General features: G+C 47.7%; 2 protein-coding genes across 7 annotated transcripts in view; one reads left to right on the forward strand and one right to left on the reverse strand.

Annotated features, from left to right (window-relative positions):
* The window catches only part of LOC119461279 (uncharacterized), a 463000-nt gene that overhangs the window by 412436 nt on the left and 30201 nt on the right, over positions 1-20363 (reverse strand). The gene's annotated exons all lie outside the window — the stretch shown is intronic.
* LOC119461282 (circadian locomoter output cycles protein kaput-like) overlaps positions 11804-20363 on the forward strand; it is a 46607-nt gene continuing 38047 nt past the window's right edge. The window contains exon 1 of the mRNA XM_049672852.1: positions 11804-11887. Coding sequence (XP_049528809.1) covers positions 11804-11887 — 84 coding nt within the window. The remainder of the gene's footprint in view (positions 11888-20363) is intronic.

Here is a 20363-nt window from a genome sequence, read left to right on the forward strand (position 1 = left end):
GAAAAACGGCATTATACGACATGCTTGATCTTGCCTATACTGTAGGGCTTCGCGGCATGTGAAATTGGCAATATTGATCATTCCTTTAAAGGGGCACGTATACTGAAGGCTCGCGTCACACCGGACAGACCGCTGCGAACGCCATGCAGCGGCCTGTGCTTATTCGCGCTTCACGGGTATCTGGGGCTTAGTAGAGCATGCTGGAGAACTATATAGGAAGCAGAATTCTTCCGGCTGTTCTGTCTCAATTAATAGAATATCCTGAACAAGACACCCGTGTTGGAGGCCGAGGCATCACTGTTTTAAAATCTGTTTTATTTGTTGCGGCGTATTTGTCTTCTGTCTACCAAAGTATATTTCATTAGAAGACATGCGCCTTCGATAGGTCAAATACACTTTCAAACATCAATGTCCCGTGCCATTCGCTGTTGAGCATGCAGTGGTGTCCCATAACGAAAACGGTAAAACGGGACCAAGTGCCGAGGCGGCACTTCGCTTCTGAAAGGCCGCGTGTGTGAGTCCATTGCAGTCCGCAGAATCTCAGAAGCTACATCGGCGGCTATACCATTCCAAGAACTGCCGACTCAGCGGCAGCGCCTAGAACTGCAGCCGATAGCCGCCGTGCAAACGGAGTCGTCAGCACGCAGGGAAGTCCGGCTAGAACCATACACGGACTCAGCCAAGCATAAAGCCTCCAGCTTTGTCCACGATGGCGTCTCAAAAGGATAAAATACTGCTGATGCCAGCAATGAAAGGCTCTCCTTGACCGTTTCCTACGTTTTAATTTTTCTCCCACTTTTTTTTTTTTTTGTCGTCGTCCCTGTTGCGGCAAAATGTCTTCTATGTCATCACTGCAGGCTAAGACTGGCATTGGCCAGTTGGCTTTATTTTGCCATTTCTTTTTTCATTTTTTTTTTCATGGGAGGGTAGAGCACATTCAAAGGACGGGCATCGGCTAAAGAAAGCGCAGCATGGTTACGCTTGAGCGACTGATTGTGTCGGCAGTCTTTTCCCACCCCTCCACCCCGCGTTGTCGAAGTGACTATACAGACGACAAAATGTTTCAAATACAAAGCAGCAGCCACTTCGGCAAATCACATCGCAGCGCTGTTTTAGAAGAGGAGGCACGGCTGACAGTGTATAGCCTGCGAGAAACGGTAGAATGCAAGCTGCGTGACCGCTGGTCGAAGTCCACGGAAAAGAAGTGCCATGCAATGAAGCTTGATCGGTGCTCTTCTTGAAGTATAGCGAAAAAATAAATAAAAAATAAACGAAGAGTGCGTTGCGATCGCAAGTTTATTATGAAGTGCACCGAAGTAATGTTCGTGGTGTTAGGCCGAATACACCATATTAAGAGCAAAACCTAAATATAAGAAGAAAAAAAAAAGGCCTAGACATGTACCGTTGAGAGCAACAAAGAGTACGATGATCAAGCACGATCACGATACACACACTGTGCGTTATGCTGCTGAGAATGTTCGTAAGAGAAAAGAGAAAACGGCGGAAAGGGGCACGGGCACATGCGTTCAACAAGACAGAGCCCGCTTCTTACCCTTCTCCTCTTCTGCGCTCATATATATACTATATATTCGTGCTTCTATATACACCGAAGGGTGGGGAGCCGCGGAGACGCAGAAGGTCATTTGGACAGCGTCGTTTTCTCCTCCCCCTTTATGTATAGGCGATCGTCGTCGTCGTTCAGGGTTGGGTCTTTTCCCGGGCCCAGATGCGGTCATCAGAGTCACCATTTCTCAACTCCATAGCGGGAGACACCCACTTCTGCATGACCAAGTCGTGTGCCTTGCCCCGTGCCCGGCTCCACTGTTCAAGCCCCTTGCCTTTTGTGCGCTCCGTGTAAGCCTGCCGTATTCAGGAATCTTCGCGATCTTCGACCATTTGAGGCCACGTGGCCAACGCGACTTGCCGTTTCGAAGTTTCCTTCCCTTTCACTCACTCTTTTTGCTACATCTCGTGCCGATTCTATCATTTGTTTTTTCTTGCTGTGTTCCTGTGTATGGTGTATAGAAACGCGAAGGATTCACGATTTGCACACCACCGGCATTTAACGACAAATCTGGAGACACAAAAATGGAAAAGAAACGCGCCGGCCTATCACTTTGTGCATCCTCTTGAATTCTGAGGATGGTTACAAACCTGTTCGGGAACGAGGCTCCAAAACGACGGGGGCTCGAGCCAGAGCAATCTGCAGCACGATAATTTATTTGTGCCAGCTAGTCTAAATTAATATTCTACTCGAGAGAATGTACTGTGGGTGCAATTCCTAGTTGACGCTTCATAAAGCAGGGGCCAGGCTGGGGACCCGAGATCACAAGGCTTTTTTGTTTTTCGTTCACCCTGTTTTCCATTGCGCCGGCCGCCTTCGCGACGAAGCTACGCAACGGTACGACCACTAAGCACGTGGTCACCAACGTAATTCAGACAAGCTGACACGACACGTTGGCGAAGCAAACCCTGTCAAATTATGACTACATAACAGACAACGCTTAAAAATTCGGCCTGCACAGGAGGCAACGAAAAGACAATCAAAGTGATGCTCAAGGTGGTGCGTACACGGCTTCTCTCCGTACAGTTCCTTAGAACAAAGGGTCACGGACGCAAACAGATGAGAGAAGAAGGAAACAAAACAACTGCCAGGAAAGCTGCAAAACGCCGGTTCCCTTCCTCTGGACCACACCTTCCTAAGCACTGAGCTCGGCATGCATACGGAAAATAGATCGACGGGCACCAAACCCAATACGGTATATACGAACGGCAAAGCGCAGAGCCCCAGCTAGCACTCGGAGCGCTGCAGTTGTACAGCAAAGACAGTTGCAACATACCGCGCGCGCGCGCCCTCTTCTAGCTGGTGATGATGGTATAGTAGTGATGATTGCGGGAGGCGCGCGCACACCAGTCCACTTCGTTGTACGCGGAAAAGGGACAGGGAGGAGTCCGGGGCAGTCGGAAAAGTATAAGGTGTTCGTCGCGCCGGACACTCATTTGGGGAGGGCCGCGAGTGGCCAAATGATATCCCCCGTTACCGGCGAGCGCGGTCTCTCTCTTTCGAACTGGCGCGATTCGAGCCTCGCTTATTCTTCTTCTTTGCAGACCAACCCCCACGGGTCCTAATATGGCAGGGAAAGCATACCTCTGGCACTCCTCAGTCCCGCGTCTGGGTGTCAGACAGAGATGGATTGGGCTCCAGGCTTGTCTGGCAGTGAAAAAGAATACGCCGTGGGATGCTGGCGTTCTGCCTTATTACTCTAGTATGGTATATCCATTCGTAATGTTAAAGTCATGAGGCTCCCTCTAGCGGGTAGATTGCGAGGTGGAGTATCGGACGCTGGAATGTGCCGCGGGAGAGATGAGAGCGTTGATTTGTCGCTCGGAAGCAGCGGCAAAAGAAACGAAAGCGAGGAATGTGTAATATATCGAATCCACATATAACGAATTATTGTGTATAACGAACAGCCGTAAAATCCCCTTGAAAATTTTTGTATAAAATCTGCATTTTGTATATCGAATTACCTATATATCGAACTTTTTATATCCTTTTCAGATTCGATGTATCCGGGTTCGACTGTATGGTCTATACAGTGCATGTAGTAGTGGTGTTGTAAACTTTGAACTCATGTGATGAGAATATAGGTGCGGCGAGTTACGACTGATGAAGAGCGGTATGAGAGACGGAAAGATTTTAAGAAAATGTCGGCAGCACGACTGGCAGCATTAACGTAGACTACGAAACCAACAGGGCGTTTCTTCGCTCCGGTCGGCGATGTTACTCCCACCTTCGATGTGACTCAGCTTTAGTGTGAGCCGTATGCGTTTATGTATTATACTATTATACGTCCACCGTCAAGTCGAAATTTTCAAGCTGGCATCCGGTTGCTTTCATTCTTCCCATCCGCCCCACAACTAACGGCAAAGACACACAAAAGTTGAACTTGGTAAGCGGAACATTTTCGCAAATAGGTTCGACTTATACTTAGTGCAAGCAACTATGAATGATATTGAAAGTGTACATCTGTCCGAATTTCCGTGCGGCAAGCAAAATCTTATATGCGGCGTTCTCATCTTCCTGTAAATAATGCGCTTGAACTCTTCGAACGATGTTCGAAATAAACGTTTTGTCAGTGTCACCGACTCCGAGAAAAGAGCAATTTACCTTCAGTCACCGATACGGGTAAAAAAAAATGAAAAGGGACAATTTGTGAAGCATCACTTCGGCTATCTTACTAAGCCGATGTCGAAGACTGACCTTTATTTTGTTACCTTATTGGCTTCCGGTCTAGATGAGTATAAGTATGCACTCAGTCTTTTTTTTTCAATTAATTAATTTATTATTTATTTATTTTTAAGCAAGGATTACACTTATCACGACTATAAGCGAGTTGGTAGGCCTTCAGTTCATCGTGTGCTTCGGCGCGACAAGGACATACGTTGTGGAATAACCAGTTGCACGCGCCGTGGCCGTCGTGCTATACGCGAGTTATGTACGAACCATTTGTCTGCGTTTTGAGATGCAGCGTTACGCCCGTCGAGCACAACTCGATGCTAGAAGGGCAGCCCTTATCCAACCCGTCGTGGTTAACGACTCTAGTGAAGGGTCGCATTGGCAGTTTCCCCAGGCATTAATGTGCTTTTCAGTGAAGTTGAAGATTACTACTTTTCTGAACTACACTCGTTAACCATGTTAGTTCGTGCTCAAACAGAACGCTAACTCAGGATTTTTTATTTTTATTTGCGCAAGTGTCGTCCTTGTGTTCCACTTCAGTCTGTGTAGTGGTTCCGAACAACACACATATGCTGCGATATGTAGTACCATTGTAAAAGGTAAAATAAAAAAAAACACACACTGAAACAAATTTCAGTGTCTAGCACAGGTGGCACGGGGTCATACACGTCAACATGATACAGCCCAAAGGAAACCTCAGGCCTATAGTATTTCAGGTAAAATATATGTACATAACCGTGATCCGCAGCGTTCATTTAATTAAGAATACACATTGGACTGGTTTTTACGTTAGTAAATGAAAAATGGTGTCGAACGCGTTAGAAATGATGTCGAAGAGACGCTACGCGTTAAAAATAACCCGACTGAAGCCGTGGCTCCGCAGCCGGCTTTAAGCTAACAGTAATAATCAACAGATGTCGCGAGAGCAGGGCGAACGCGGGAAACTTGAATTCAGCAAAACCTCCATTGCATCCATCATGGGAGGAGTGAGAGGGGAGGGGAAGAGCGTGAGGGGTGGGAGAGGGGGAGAAGAGAGGGTGTTACTTATCAGGGGCGGCAGAAGCGTCTTTCGACGTCATTTGCAGCGAAGCAAGCAGATATGCGGTCCAATTTTTTCTTTAGCGCTACGCTTGGTATGTACTTTCTGTCACGAACGGCATGCGCCTATCAGCGTACCAGAGTGACATGGCATTCCTGCCTGGAAAGTAGCGAGCGCAGAGTGTTATATAAAGAAAGTGTACGCAAGGCTGATGGCAATTGTAGTTGAGGGACAAGATGTAAAAACAAAATATTGTGTATTGAAGCAGGAAGAAGCCAAAACAAGAGCTAAGTCTCAAGTGTCACTGAGGTGTGGCGTCAGACTGACAAACTAACCTGTTTAGGAGCAAAGGAGCATAATAGAGGCGGAGTGTTTGGGTCTGGCAACACTTCACAAATAACACAAGGCGGGCGAGCTTTCAACCATGATGTTACGTGTTGAGGCTTCGAGCTTGTTCAAGTAAAACGAAGAAACAAGAGGCCACTGCGCTAAGAGTCGGCCACGTCCATTATTGAACTGTGTGGGCTGTCTTCCGGCGTGATGTCACTAGCCAATGCGCACAGTCTTTTCTTATTCTGTCACGTGTTAGTGTACGCGCTCAACTGTGCTCTTCGTTGCTTAACTCTATAAACTATGTATGAATGTGCAAAAAGAAAATCAACAGACCGGCAAGTCAGTTTATAAGGTATTTTTTTAGGAAGAGCCTATCCAGTTTATTATTTCAACTCCTCTTCCCCGGTGCAAGGTAGCCAGATGCGTAATGTCTGGTAAACCTCCCTGCCTTTCCCTTACCACTTCTCTCTCGCTCTCATTCCATTCTGTTCAACCACCTTGTTGACCTCGATGGTTAATAAGCAGCGGGCACGCAGGACAAAAGTTAAAAGCGTTCTGTGTCCTTTGTTCGTGTTCCATATTCGTGCTGTATCTTCATCATGATGTCATCAACTAGCTTACATGAGATTTGCTATCAATATAGAGGCCGCGCGCACTCTTGCGTAGGCCGGCTTTTTGAAGAAAAAAAAAAAAACTCCAGTGGTGGTGTGTTTGTTGCTTCAGCTGCAGCAGGCGCGTCGCCGTGGTGGCGGCGGCGCGGTTCGTTGTATGTGTGTGTATGTGTGTGGTGTGCGTGTGCGTGTGTGTGTGCGCGTGCTGCGTGTGTGTGCGCGTGTGTGTGTACGCAGTGTACGCTTCTGCCGTGGCACCGTCGAGGGCCGCCGCTCGACTGTGGCCGAGTGGGCGTGAGCGGCAATCGGGAAGCAATCCATCACACGGGCCGGCCAACACCGGACCCGAGCGACGGAAGGACGCGCGATGGATCGTCGCCGACGAGCCTAGAAAGAGAAAGCAGCAGACTCGAAAAGGAAGGGAACAAAGGAAACAGAAAGGGACCGCGACAACAGCCATGCGCGCAAAGAATTACGCGCCCGGAGAGAGCGCTTCACCCAAAACAGCGACGGCGGCCGACGCGCTTTCGCGCGTTCGCGATGCTGCGCCGGTGGGCGGGGCGAAGCGGCGGCCCTCGCTTTAAGAGAAGCGCTTCGGAGGCGCCATACCACGTCCTCCTATGCTAATTACACGAACGCGTTCTCGCGCTGGCGCGCAATCCGCGCGTCTCCGCTCGTGTGTACGGCTGCGGTATACGTAGACCGCTCGTTGGCTGTATGGATACCATTCTATATGAAGAGTTGTATTTGTGAGCCCGTGCGATACATAGAGTCGGGACACGGATCTTAACAGGCGGCCTGGTTCCTTGATGCGCTGCAGAACCTACGAACCGGTGTTGTTGCATTTCGACCTCGGTCGGAATCACCTTTGCGCTTTCTGGTGGTGCACTTAAAGAGAAATCCTTCTTACGATTACCTGCGCAAACCTCGCAACCGTGTACTTCCTGTATAGTCTCACGACTTCAATGCGTTAGCATTTGGCGTACTCCCTGCACTTTCCTGAGTCTGGGTAGCTGACTGGTACGTGTCAGAATCACTCAAATCATTGGGCATATACAAATTTATTAATCTTGTCATAATGTGTCGTAACGCTGAAATTCATTTTACGTTCACATATATATAGTCGTCATACAGACGAATTCTGCAACATTTGTTCTGCCGCTCTCGTCTACGTCTCTTTGTTCTTAATAATCAATGTGTCATTTCACTCTTTTAGGCCGCTTCTCTCCAACTTCTCTCAAATAATTTTCTCCCTATGTCCTCTCTCTCTCTCTATTCTGGCTTTAGTCATTGTCCTGAACATCGATCGGAACATCGAGCAGAAAAGAAGCGCGCATTTTTCTGCATAAAGTTCTCCTGGACTAGATATACTTACTGTTCCAGAGGTGATCGAGGGCGTTCCCCAGAATACTCGTATATAGTGAAATCTGACGCATGCGCGTGAGAGTACACTATATACGTGAATATATGCACTAAATATGCGCATGAACTTTTTCTTCCTTCGCAGTTAAGTGCAGCCTATACGTTTCTTATATGAGGTCAAGCAGCACAAGCCCACAAGCACTTTGATATTTAAAAGGCGCCTCCTTCCGCGCGATTTAATGAGAGTCCCGGTGGAAGTAACATAAGCGAATTTACCAGCGCATTTCAGAGTCATTCGGGTTTCGCATCGCATCAGACTACCATCCAAGGAGTGCAACCCTCTTTTTCCGGCGCTCAAGAAACACGCAACCAGACACAATGTAGTGTCACACACTTATCCGCTTCAGAATAGACACTAGCTTTAAAGCAATCCGTAGAGAGAGAGCGAGAAAGATAAAAGAAAGAGAGAAGACAGGGATGTTAACCAGAACAGCGCCAGGGCTGGGAAAAGAGGAATAGAAAGATGAAAGAGAGAGAGAGAGGGTGCAAGACAGGACGATGTGTGAACGCGCGCACACAGCGACCCGCTGTGAAAGCAGCTTGCACAAGGCTATCGTTTTCAAAAAGCATGAGCGGCTTCACTGCCTTCTGGGCCCATTATCGGTGCTCCAGTAGCAATTGCAAGTATAGTGGGACGATCGTCTATAGTTGCCGGAATGCATGAGGCACTGATTGTCTTTGTATCTTAAGTCGAGGACAATGGCACAATACATATCGATGCATGCTATCTTCGCAGCCGCAGGCATCACGTGCAGCATCGTCAGCCATTCCAAGTGATGCTAAATAAGCTCTCGTTAAAAACATCTCCTAATTACAAACGATACAGAAGAGATGCCTCGAGGAGACAAACGGGAACCGCATGTATATAGAGCCAGCGCATCGCCGAAACCCACCCCGCTTTCTGTGCGCTCGAGCCGACCTATTCGCTGCAGCAGAGCATATGCCATCGTACCTGGCGAGCGTACCCGCCACCTGTCTGAATGGCTGCGTCGATACACATCGCCTGCGCCGCTTCCCCTCAGATTTCCCGTGTCCTACGCTCTCCCGCTAGCTATCTCCCCCCTCTCTCCCTTTTTTTTTCTCGGACGCCATTAGGGCTCATTAGTACCGGCATCGGCTCATGTCGCCCCCCTCGGGAACCCTCCCGGATTCAACCCCCCCCCCCCCCCCCTTGTGCTCTTTACTGCAGAGCTTCGGTGACCGGTGACAGCTGTCCGTCACCACCGATGCGTTACGGGCTCTTTCCTCCTCCTCTCTCATCCCCGCAGTACTCAACTCAGTCTATTTATTTGCGCTTTCTTTCTTTCTTTCTTTCTTTCTTTCTTTCTTTCTTTCTTTCTTTCTTTCTTTCTTTCTTTCTTTCTTTCTTTCTTTCTTTCTTTCTTTCTTTCTTTTACGCCCTTACAAGCACCCCGTTCACTTTCGCCGGCGTTGCATTGGAGATGCAGATAGGCGGCGCATATTACGCTTGCTCACCGACCAGCCGTCCGAAATTTGTTTTGTTACATTTCAATCTCTTTCTCTCGCTCGCTGTTGTTTTGCTTTCGAGCAGCCGGGCGCTGCTCTCGGAGGAAGGGGGAGGGGTGAACCAGCCACGCGTGTAGCGATAGGTGAGACCGATAGCGGCCTCATGCGCACACAGCCTCGCGCCCACGGCGTGCGCGACGCGAACGCGTGGTGGAGATTCCGCGCCCGATTTGCAGTAGGCCTGTAGTAATTCTTTATGAAGCTTTCGGCGTCCCCGTGTGAAATGGTGAGGGGAAAGCCGGAGGCGGATATTAAAAAAGAAAGAAAAAAAAAGACGTGAAAGAATGAGCAAATGTCGGTGCCCGGTTGTGAGGACCTAAAATTGACGTGCTATGATTGAGCATTTGGCAGGACAGTGGACAAAATTGAATTCGTCGTATCTACGTTGTCGAACGCTCATTTACATACTGTACGCTAGATATTGCGCATGGGTTGCCTTCCTTCTTTCTTTTCTTTCCTTCTTTCTTCCTTCATTTCCTTATTTCCTTCGTTCGCTTGTTTATCGCCTAGTTTTTTTTTTTCTTTTTTTTTTAGCCCGTGTTCGTGTTAGCCACTGTAATCTCATAGCGCCCAAATATCGACGCCTTGGTGTAAAACATAAGCGGGCCCGCGAGCGGTGCTCATCGTCTGTTGTCATCTGTTTTTTGGGAAGCTGCATGTGAGAAAATTAACCGGCTATACAGGAACCCGATAAAGGAGCTACACTTCGCACGCTCTTGCGCGCTCGGCCCGCATCGTGTTCGACTAAAAAAGGGCAGTTAATTTTCTCGGGATGCCTGGCAACGCACTGAAATTGGCGCGCGGCTAATTACTCGATGTTGCCGTTATCGTCACTCCACAAATCAATATATCGACGCCCGCTTAGTCAAGGAATCCTTGCCCTTCTCTTCTTCCTTCTGGCTTTCGCTTTGATCATTGGCAATTTTGTTTCTTTTTTTTTTTTAGCCGTTACATGAAGCAACACTTAACACATTCGCATGACGACATTCATATAGTTGGGTAGGCAGGCTAGCAGGCCGGTATGCTAGCACCGAGGAGAACATGCGCGTCGAGATAAACTAAGGGGTGAGACCTTGCAAGGTGGTATGGAAGAATTGCTGTTAGAAGATTCATGAACATCTTTGTGCTTGTTAATGTTTTTGTGTGGTATCAGTTAGAGTCGAGCTGCCTATAAAGCTCAATGTCATAAAAAGAAACTGATTGAACTGTACTGTTATTTTTTGTTTTTTTTTTTACACAGGTACATATTTTGGTCAAAAATATTAGGCACAGAGCATTCACATTTTGCAAAAGGGAGGGCAATGATATGTATACCACAGAACTGGAAATAGAACTATGTAGGTACATAAAAGAATAAGGTCAAAAAATATATATACTCCGTACAAAAGTGGAAGTAAGTTATTACCCGCACGCTAATGGTAGTTTCGTAAACAAATAAAAGGCATGTCGTAGTGGCTGTTGCACAATGCAAAATATATATATATATATATATATATATATATATATATATATATATATATATTGCATAGTGCCACAGCCACTACGACAACTCAAGTTTTCACAAAATTTAGTTCACATGCACCCAGTAGAGTTAAAGAGAAACGTGCAGGAGTGTCTAAAGATCGCGTTCCGAGATAAATGAAAATAAAGTGGTGTCAAACGTAACAATATATGAAAGCATCCCAGGATTACAATCTTTTTCGTGGTGAACATTAGTGTAGTCTTCCTCTCTGTTTCTGTGGTCTTTTCTTTGCTCTTTTGCCCATGCTTTTAGTTTGAAGTCGCCTTTTTCTTCTTTTTTTTTTACCCGCCGGGAATCCACCGATAGCCCGCATACAGAAGCACATAAATGACCAGGAGTGACACCTAGGTACTTTAGCACGCTTGAATTGTAGTGTTTCCCATAAAAACTTTAGTTTTCGTGACAATCCTTGCGTTCTCCCCATCAGCAACACCGAAAAAGGCGCGAAATTGGTCTTTTATGGACCCGACGTACTCTACGAAGCGCGCGTGCGACCATAAACAAACAAAAGAGGAGCGCACGAGAGCTACAAAGACCTCCGTAATAACTGTAAGGTGCACTACATAGAAAAACAAAGTCGCAATACCAAAACCAAAACTAGTGTCAAACACAAGTTGCTTTTATATAATGAAAGCTTCTTACGAAATCGAGACCACGACAAAACGTGTCCACTTTCTGGTCGACGCGACAACTAAAATCACATAACTAAGTATATTAGAAGTCACATATACCGAAGTGTTATACATTTTTTGAAAGCTAAAGACACGCGCTATTAAAACAAATAATAAAAAGTCGATATTTTTTACCAAACAATTCTCACCCCACCTTAACGCTCATAAACAATATGAAATTAAGCGTAAGTGTCGACGCCTTGGATTCAGAGCACAGCGTTGAAAACTGCTAACAAATACGCGCACGTTTAGCGCAGTTGACAGCGGTCTTGTATACAGGATGTGTGCTCAGCTGCACACAACATTTTTCGCCGATTTTGTCAGTGCCCCTGGCACAACGCTACCTCATGCCGAATAAATTGAAAATGAATTGAATTGAATCGAATCGTCGTCACAATGCAACTCTCTTGTGTCCTCTCGCTAGCGTCCTTACATCGCAACATGGAGAGGCATGACGGCCACCAGCACAAGAGCAGGGAGCTGCTGTACATCGAGTCACTCGTCGAAGGAGATCTCATCCTGCAGGTGCGTACACACACGAACTTGTACGTACAACCTGACATCCGTGGAAAATAAAAATGTTTGGACGCATTCAAATATATATAAGCAGTCTCGACTTACTGAAATCATGGCAGCGTAACCGGTATAAAGACGCCAACAGAAATCAAGTAATGCCCAAGTGTTCGAAAGCAGGCTTTTTCGCAAGGCGTAAGTGCCTTCCGTCTCGGCTGCGTGTTGCATTGCGAGGAAGCTAAAATACGTGCAGGATTTTGCCGACCTAATTTGAAGACAGAGTTACGCCCGTCGTCTAATAAGCTTACGTGGTGCCCCTTACCGCTTGCGTCAGCTTGGTGGTATAGTCAAACACAATAAATTAGATTAAATTCTAGGGTTTTACGTGCCAAAACCACGATCTCATTATGGGGCATGCATGTAGTAGTAAAGGGGTCTCGATTAATTTTGACCTCCTGGAGTTCTTTAACGTGCACCCAATGCTCGGTAAACGAGCGTTTTGCATTACGCGCCCATCGAAATGCGGCCGCGCCGCGGTCGGGATTCGATCCCGCGACCTCGAGCTCAGCAGCGCAATGCCAATGGCCACTGGGCCACACGGTGGTTGACGGTCAAATAGTAAGACTTGCCGAAGAGAGATACATAGAACAGACTTCGAACGCCAGATCGAATTCTGAATCCTTTTTATTTGTTTATAAATAGCAGAGACAGGAAAAGTGTAGTAATGGCATGTGTAAGTGGAAATACAGGGAATAGACGACCGGCTCTTGGTTGTGTGCCATTGCACTGACAGCAATGCAAGAGAGAACAGCATACGGCTGAATGCGCGGAATAGGCGACGCTTGTTGCGTAATAATGTAATATGTAAAGTTATTGTATATGTTAGCAATGAAACATGGTAGAGATGCAAATGTGGCGAGCCAGCACGAGCACTGACAAGACTTCCACTTCACATACTTTAATTCTGTGCCGCAGCCTACAGAAAAGGGGTCACATCATACAGGTTATACGAAGTATGCGAGAAATATAGGAGGAATCGAGAGGCTCGTTTCAAGTCACAATTTAGTCAGGGAGAGACCTCCGTCCTGCGGTAGACATAAAATTAGGCGGGTGATGATGATGATGATGATGATGATGATGATGATGATGCGAAAAAGCAAACTGAGCCACAGAAAACACAGGGAAAACTTTACTTGGAATGTATGGATAGACAGAAGAAATGGGAAAGACGGGGAGGTTAACCAGAAGGGGAAATCTGGTTCGCTACCCTACACGGGAGAAGGGGGAGGTAAAAAGATAGGAAGGTAGAGAGAGAGAGAGAAAGGGAGTACAGATGCACAATCACAGCCGGTCACTATCACCGCATAATATATCACCGCACAGGCTACACTACGACCGCCAATTTCAGGATACAGCCGCTTGTGACCTTAAAAACTGCAGTAGTGCCGTCGTCGCCCTCAGCTGCGATGTAAAGGTAAATGAAACTGGACCGAAAGTCTTGATGCCATGAGGCAGCATTCGAGGGTTTAGTGGCAAGCTGCCTGCTCCTAAGGCCACGCACTGCGTGACGCCTGCGGTTATACGAACGTTCTATATTTGCCGCCTTCTTCGTGAGCGGCGTTGCCTAACACTCACGGCTAATCTGGAAAACATACAACCGCAGTACCCAAGAAAGCGAACGGAATGACGACGCCGTGGTTAAAAATAAACTACAATTATTCTATAGACTCATAAGGAACCATTCACTCTGGGCATCAACAGTGGTTCGCAGTGACAAAAAGAAAATTAAAGAAATAAAGAAAGAAAGGCGGCTTCTCACTCTCGGCAAAAATTGCGGGATTACATATTTATGAGTGAGGTGTAACAGCGACCAACAACGTGCACCCGCTCTTACCTATGACGCGCACAGTATCATTGCAATGTCATAATGCGCTCGCATATTCTGGAGTACAGAATGCAAAGTTCTCGACGCTAATAATAATCTATTAGGCGAATTAAAATAAATATTTGAAGCAATAAATATTCGCCACTTCGCGGGCGTCATTGACGGACGCAATTTCTTGAAAGCAGGTCTCGAAGCAGCCATCCTCTTTGTTCGCGCTATGAGCTCCCTTGGCGTTAAAGTGACACAGATTCAGAGCACACAGCGGTTGCAACCGTTTCGGTAATTTTGCCTTTCACGCAATTAAATAAAGTTAACATTAATATTAATACTTATTAGCGATGTGTTAATTGTTTCCCAGCGGAGCCTGCTTGCGTTACATGTAGAGATAGCTTTAAGAAGACAAAAATGCTCAGCCACTCAAAAAGACAGGCACGTCTTCGTCTTCCCTGTCCTCTTGGCAATTGCGCTCCGCGTTTGAGCGACATGTCACACATAATATTTAGCAGCGTTTTATTATGTCACAGCACACTGCGTGCTGCGTCCACAGTTGTTGTCCGTATACCGGTGTGTGATGATACCAGCGAGTTGCTAAATGCTTGAGCTGCTGAGCACAACTGAAGTCACGTGACAACTGATTGATTGATTCTAACGCCCCAATGAACGCCTATGTAAGTGAGGCCCCGGAGTGAGGGGACGTGCATATTCTTTACCCGCCTGTGGTCATTCGACGTGCGCATAGACCTAAGTACACGATCGTTTTTGCATTACGAGCCAATTGGAATACGGCTGCCGCGACTGGTAACCGAACCCTCGACATTAACAGCGGAACTCCATAGCCACTGAGCCACTGCGGAAAATAACGTTGGTCTCTCTCTCTCTCTCTCTCTCTCTGCGTACAGTTCGATATGTTAGATCTTGCAGAAAGAGAGCGGCTCATCTCAGCAGATCGAAGCTGTGGCAGCGCCACCTTATACGAGAAAGGACAAAAATAACCAGAGGGGCGAGAAAACGGCGGCAGTAGTCCAACCTACATAAAGCGCCGCTCACACGTTATATATGCGGTGCTTTATTTATGGCACGTGTCACCGTCTCCGGAGCTCCCGGCTTGCGGACGACTGCGGGGAATTTTATGGCGGCGGACCGAACCAAAACCGCTCGATCTGCCGAAAGGAGCGACTGAAGCAGAAAAGGACAGAAAAATAGACTAAGCAGAGACACGAGCAGAGAATTAAAAAAAAAAAAGAAAAGAAAGGAGGCTCGCGTCGCTGTCGCCTCTCTTAAAAGCCCGCCACGGATGGAGCTGCGGTGCGCAGACGAGCGTTGCATCGAGGAAAGTTATAATGCCCTGAAATTAATCGCGGCTAAAGGTTCAGGCGCATTTATGTACAGATAAGAGACGGTCGATGCGCAAGGCGCCTCCAAGTATTGCTTTCTTTTTGCCGTTGTTATTGAGCGCTTTGGTGTGACAGAGAGCTAGAGGGAAGGGGGGGGGGGGGGGGGGGGGCGGAGTTCAGAGCTACGCTTAAGTCGAGAGGCGAGCACAGCTCACTTTATTATCTGGTTTCTCGACCGGCTAAAGAAAGCTATCATTGCTTACAAAAGCCATGTTAGCAGGAAAAAAAAGTAATTCCAAATGTGTCGGGATGACTCCTCTAAAAACCACGCTTCTCTGTCGGTCTGTGTCTGTCCGTCCAACTGCGTGTGTGTGCGTTTGTGTACGCGTGCGTGCGTGTTTCTCATTTTTATTACCGTTGTTAATTCCGCCGTGACCAGTAAAGGGACCACTTCAGGTTTATTCTCCGTCGCATTCATCGTGTCACCTTGCCTGTTTGTCGTGTAATACAGAAGGAAAATTCTGGCAATTCGTTGCAAATTTAACTGGCGTCTTACATCATGCGATCCAGCTCTGCACTGCCTATTCTTTGACCAGCTGGCCGCTGAAACTGCGCAGTTTCTTGCTATAGTTGTGGGTCTGAACACGCTCAATCACTTTTGGTATACTGTGTGTATGGCTAATTCTAAAAGCGTTTTATCACTGCGGTCTGTTGGCCTTAAGGATAGAGGAGATGTGGAACTGCAATACGTGGCACCATCCTGACGCTACATGTTGAGTTTGTGTTCGAATCCCTTTCCAGACACGTTTGAAAGAGAAACGCTTTGAATTGATTTCACACCGCTAATTTCTTAAGCGTCTGAATTACTACGCGAACACTTACAGTTAATTGTATTTGTATTGCACCGCATAAACAGTGCTACAAAAATGTAGAGAAAGAAAGGTTGGGGCAGTGAGCAACAAATTCCACCGACTGCCCTAAAGCAAATAAATACAAAATCTATCCACATAAATAAAGGCCTCGATGTATCGCTGTCTGTACCATGTAACAAAATGACATCGACGTGAAAAAATTGGCACCCCATCAAACATGATCGGTGTTTAACTGGTGCAGGCCAAAAGTATAGCCGAAACCGGTAACATCTCCGGCAATAAAGTCAACTTGGAAGCTTAATGCCGCAGACGCACACAAGGTGTCTATAGGTAATCTGGCTGCTGCGACCAGCTTTCTGGTCGCAGGCTCCCAATGTTTATGCTCAAATGCAAACTACATAGTCGCGTTCGAAGATAAACAAGTCCTACGCTCCGCATAGACCGAAAGTGCGCACTCCTTGACTCACTGCGAAATCGAGACACGTGAAAGGCAGAGAAAAGAGACAATGTACCAACGAGGAACAAGCACCGACCAAAGACAAGTGCGGCCAGCGACTGAAGAAACAAAACGGACAAGAACTGCCTATACACGCCGATGGGTAACCGCCCAGAAGTTGCCATGTATCTATAGGACACGAAGAGAGAAAGGAAAGCTACCGGTTCCGGGGCGTGCGCGACAGACCGCGAGAGCTGTATACGTAAACGTCTCAATCACGGCCGTTCCATCTCCGAATGTCCTCCCGAACCCGCCCCCGCAGTCTCGCTCGATCGCTGGCATAAAGACAGACGCACGGGAGACAGACACGCCCGCTCGCATACCGCAGCGCAGCATGCAGTATAGTCGAGAAGGGTACAAACGCACGATGCCCGTCCTGTACGTCGTCCGGCGGTTGCCCCACATTTTCTTGATATATTTCGTTATGTGCGTGTGCAGTCGTAAAAGGAACAGGCAGCGGCAGTCGCGCGTATACATGGGGCACCGCCGTATAGAGAGCTCTTGTCCAGCGATTGAGGAGTGCCGGCGGCCACGTTGCACAAGAAAACAAGGCAGATAGATGCAGGGGGTTCAAAGAGATGCGGGAAGGTGGGCGGGGCGGCCAAGCATCGGGAGAAATGTCCACCAGATAGTCCACGGAGAGGGCTGCCGTATTATAGCTGAGCGGGCGATACGACGCACGCACATATGCGCGCAACAAAGATGTCAGCGTCCGCGCGAGCAAGCCAAATGCGGTAAAAAATAATAAAAAGTAAAAGGTAAAGCAAGACGAAGGGAAGAAGGTTATCGCGAAAGGTAAGGGCAGCGGAAAAATAAGCTGAAACCGATAAACACACGGTAGACACAAAGGCGATCGAGAAAACTGCCACACCATATATAGGCGCTCGGCGAACGGGCGCGCGTCTCTATCTTATAGGACTGTCTGCAAGTTCTTGAGTCCTGTTCGCTGTGTATTTGTCTTTTGGAATCTGTGCTCCCTGTTTCATCGTGGAGCGCTTGGCATTTATTTGTGCGTTTTTGCCTGACCGCTTCTTTTCCTTGCTAAAGCTTCAAAACAATGGCTCTGCGAATGCGTATAACGAAGGAGCGGTGGTTTCAAAGTGAGGAGGGAAAGAGGACCCACTGTCGTCGCTTTCAGCAGCCATCTCTTTAAACGTGCGTTTCTTTTTACTTCGCCACCCCCACCCAGGTCTGTCCTTCCACCCATTCTTGCCAAAACAGACGGGACGCGCTCACCGACACCCACGCACTTCGAAGATACATAACGCGTGCGCCTCGCAGAGTGGGAAGAACGCTACGCGAAAAGACAGAGTGAGAGGGGGGGTTCGTACGGGAGCATAAACTCGCGTCGAGATGTTGAACGCTCCCGGGCCGTCGCTCCAAGCGGGGTGAGGTGGGGGGGGTGGCTGGTTCTGGAAGGTGAGGGGTAACAGCAGCGGCAGCACCAAGGCATCGCCGCGCGTCGCACGGCCTGCGGCGGTTCCGATCGATCCGTATAGGCCGAATCCAACGTTGGGTGCGTGCCGTGGGCGGGGTCGTCCGTGCGGCTTCCTTTGTCTCCTTCTGCCTCCTCCTTTCTCTGTCCTCCCTATTTCCCTTTAGGTCATATTTATTTCTTCTTTACTTGTGCACTATGTTTTTCCTCTCATTGCCTGCAACGTTATAGACGCTTTCTCTCTCTTCCCAGAGTAAAAGAGAGAGATAGAGAGGGTCTATAACGTTCCTTTGCAATCCTCTCGATACGTATCCTCCTCCTCTTCCTCCTTTCTCCCGTTTCTCCCCATTTCCCGGCGTTTCTTTCTTTATAGGCAGCTTCTTTCTTTCCGATTCTCCCTAGGCTCTTCCTTCGCTCTTTTCCTCCCCTGCCGTTCGACGTAGGCACTTTATCCAGCCGGCGAGCCTTGCTCGGTTCTTCCCTCGCTTTCCCTCTCGTTCCCCGTATTTCCCTCTCCCAACGCGCGCGCGCGCGACTCGATTCCGTCCAATGGGGAATCAATGGAACGCGCAGCGGGTTTTCCCCACGGTGGCTGTCGTCGACCGTCGCGACGCTGGCTTCACTGAACGTGGCTGTGCCGCGGAGAACGGCGAACAGAGCACGCGCGGTGGGGCGCTTTAGATTGGAGATTCCAAATGAAGCTACCCTCGTGTATGCCTTGTTTCCGTGCAGTCTTCGCCTAAAGTACGCCGGCCACTTAGTGCCTTTGCCGGGCCATGCGACCTGCGATTGAAATGATAGTTTACCGGTGCATTGAGGTTCCAAAGGACGCTGTAGACATTCGTGTACACGCATTTATTTGGCCTCTGGAGCCCCGGAGTGCAAAGAACGTCATGAGGGCTATTTGATAGCGTTTCGAAATTTTGGTGCCTACTTTTTCTTTTTTGTTGTTCTTTGTGGATAAAATATTTGTGTTATAGGCTCTTTGTGCATGCGGCCAAAGTTCTCCTTCGCTGCTAAGAAGGCGACTTCTCCGGTTACGAGAAGTGGCCGACTGTGTACTTTTGATACTAAATGTACAAGCAGGTACGCATCTACTGACTCGGCGTTGACAGCCGTTTGTACCGCAGTGTGCAAGCCGATTACAGGATTCGATTCTTTAGCTCCTGACTGAAATCGATTCGAGCACAACTCGTCGACCTCGCACCAGCTCTATGTCGACCTCTATGTCATGGCTTGTCTAGCCGACGGCTTGCATCGGAATGCTCTGGACGATTCCGTGCACTTTTCGATAGAACGGAGAACTGGATTAAAGTTATGCACGATTCAGTGGCCGATTCAGAGCGGGAACATTTTTTACTCGTTCTCGTTGATTCCCAGCGCAAATACTGCAAATAAGCCTGTGTGTTTTTGAAAGGGAGAACGGTATGCTGCGATTCAAAACTCCCCCGGAGTGAGTACGTGCACGGCACTAACTTCTAGGCTCTACATCTGCTCTGCATCTAGTGGCAATCCGTTGACGCGGTTACTACACGGCCGATTTTATCGCCTGGCCCTGGATACATGCAGTTTGTGGTGCGCGCAAACAAATAATCACAGGCGGGGAGAGGAAAAAATGAGAGCCAGTCTATACGATTCTGGTTAAGCGGTTACGAGATAGAAATAAACGTTCAGATTTGTGGGCTTGTAAAGTAAATAGAATCATTGCGCAGTATACTCCAATACCTTCCTAAAGATTAACTGATAAGCCAGTGGACGGAAGCTAAAGGCCTTGTTCTATTCGCAGCAGCACTTTCTTGCTCAGTGGGGCGCAACTTCCGCAGTTTCCTGGCGTTGATTACAGCTGCTACCCTTTCGCCACAAAACCGTGCATCTTTACGACGTCGTAAGCTCCTGTTCAACGAGAACGAGACGTACAAACAGAATCTCTGAGACTGAGTTAAAATCCGTCGCAAGTTTACGACGCACTTTAAAGATAATCACGTGACACACGATCGAATGGAACATTTGATCCAATTTTTCTTCCTTACGTATCTCATTTTAAATAACTTATCTTACGATGTGTCCTTAGATCTTCCGTGGGCGTTACTGGTCGTAAACGCAATCATTGCTGTCTTATCTTTACGTCCTGAGTAAGCGAACAGGGAAAGACGAAGCGGGGTCTTCGTTTAATTTGGGGCTGTGGGAAGGACTCTAGAAACCTTATGTGCCCGCAGAAAAAAAAATCAAAAGTGTTGTTTCTGTTTTACGGGGTGTTCTAAAGGTGGCAGTAGGTTAATTCGAAGGAGCACATAAATTGAGACCATCGGTGTTTAGAAGTACCGCACATCACAGGCGAAGTGCGAGCTTCCCAGGCAATCTTTCTTTTCTTTCTTTTAAAATATTTGTATAACCCATCAGCTTCGTGTCATTACAATCCATCAATTTTACTGCAAACTGGCCAGCCCTTCAGTCTTCTTGCAATTA

The sequence above is a fragment of the Dermacentor silvarum genome, chromosome 8, assembly GCF_013339745.2.
Source record: "Dermacentor silvarum isolate Dsil-2018 chromosome 8, BIME_Dsil_1.4, whole genome shotgun sequence".
NCBI lineage: Eukaryota > Metazoa > Arthropoda > Arachnida > Ixodida > Ixodidae > Dermacentor > Dermacentor silvarum.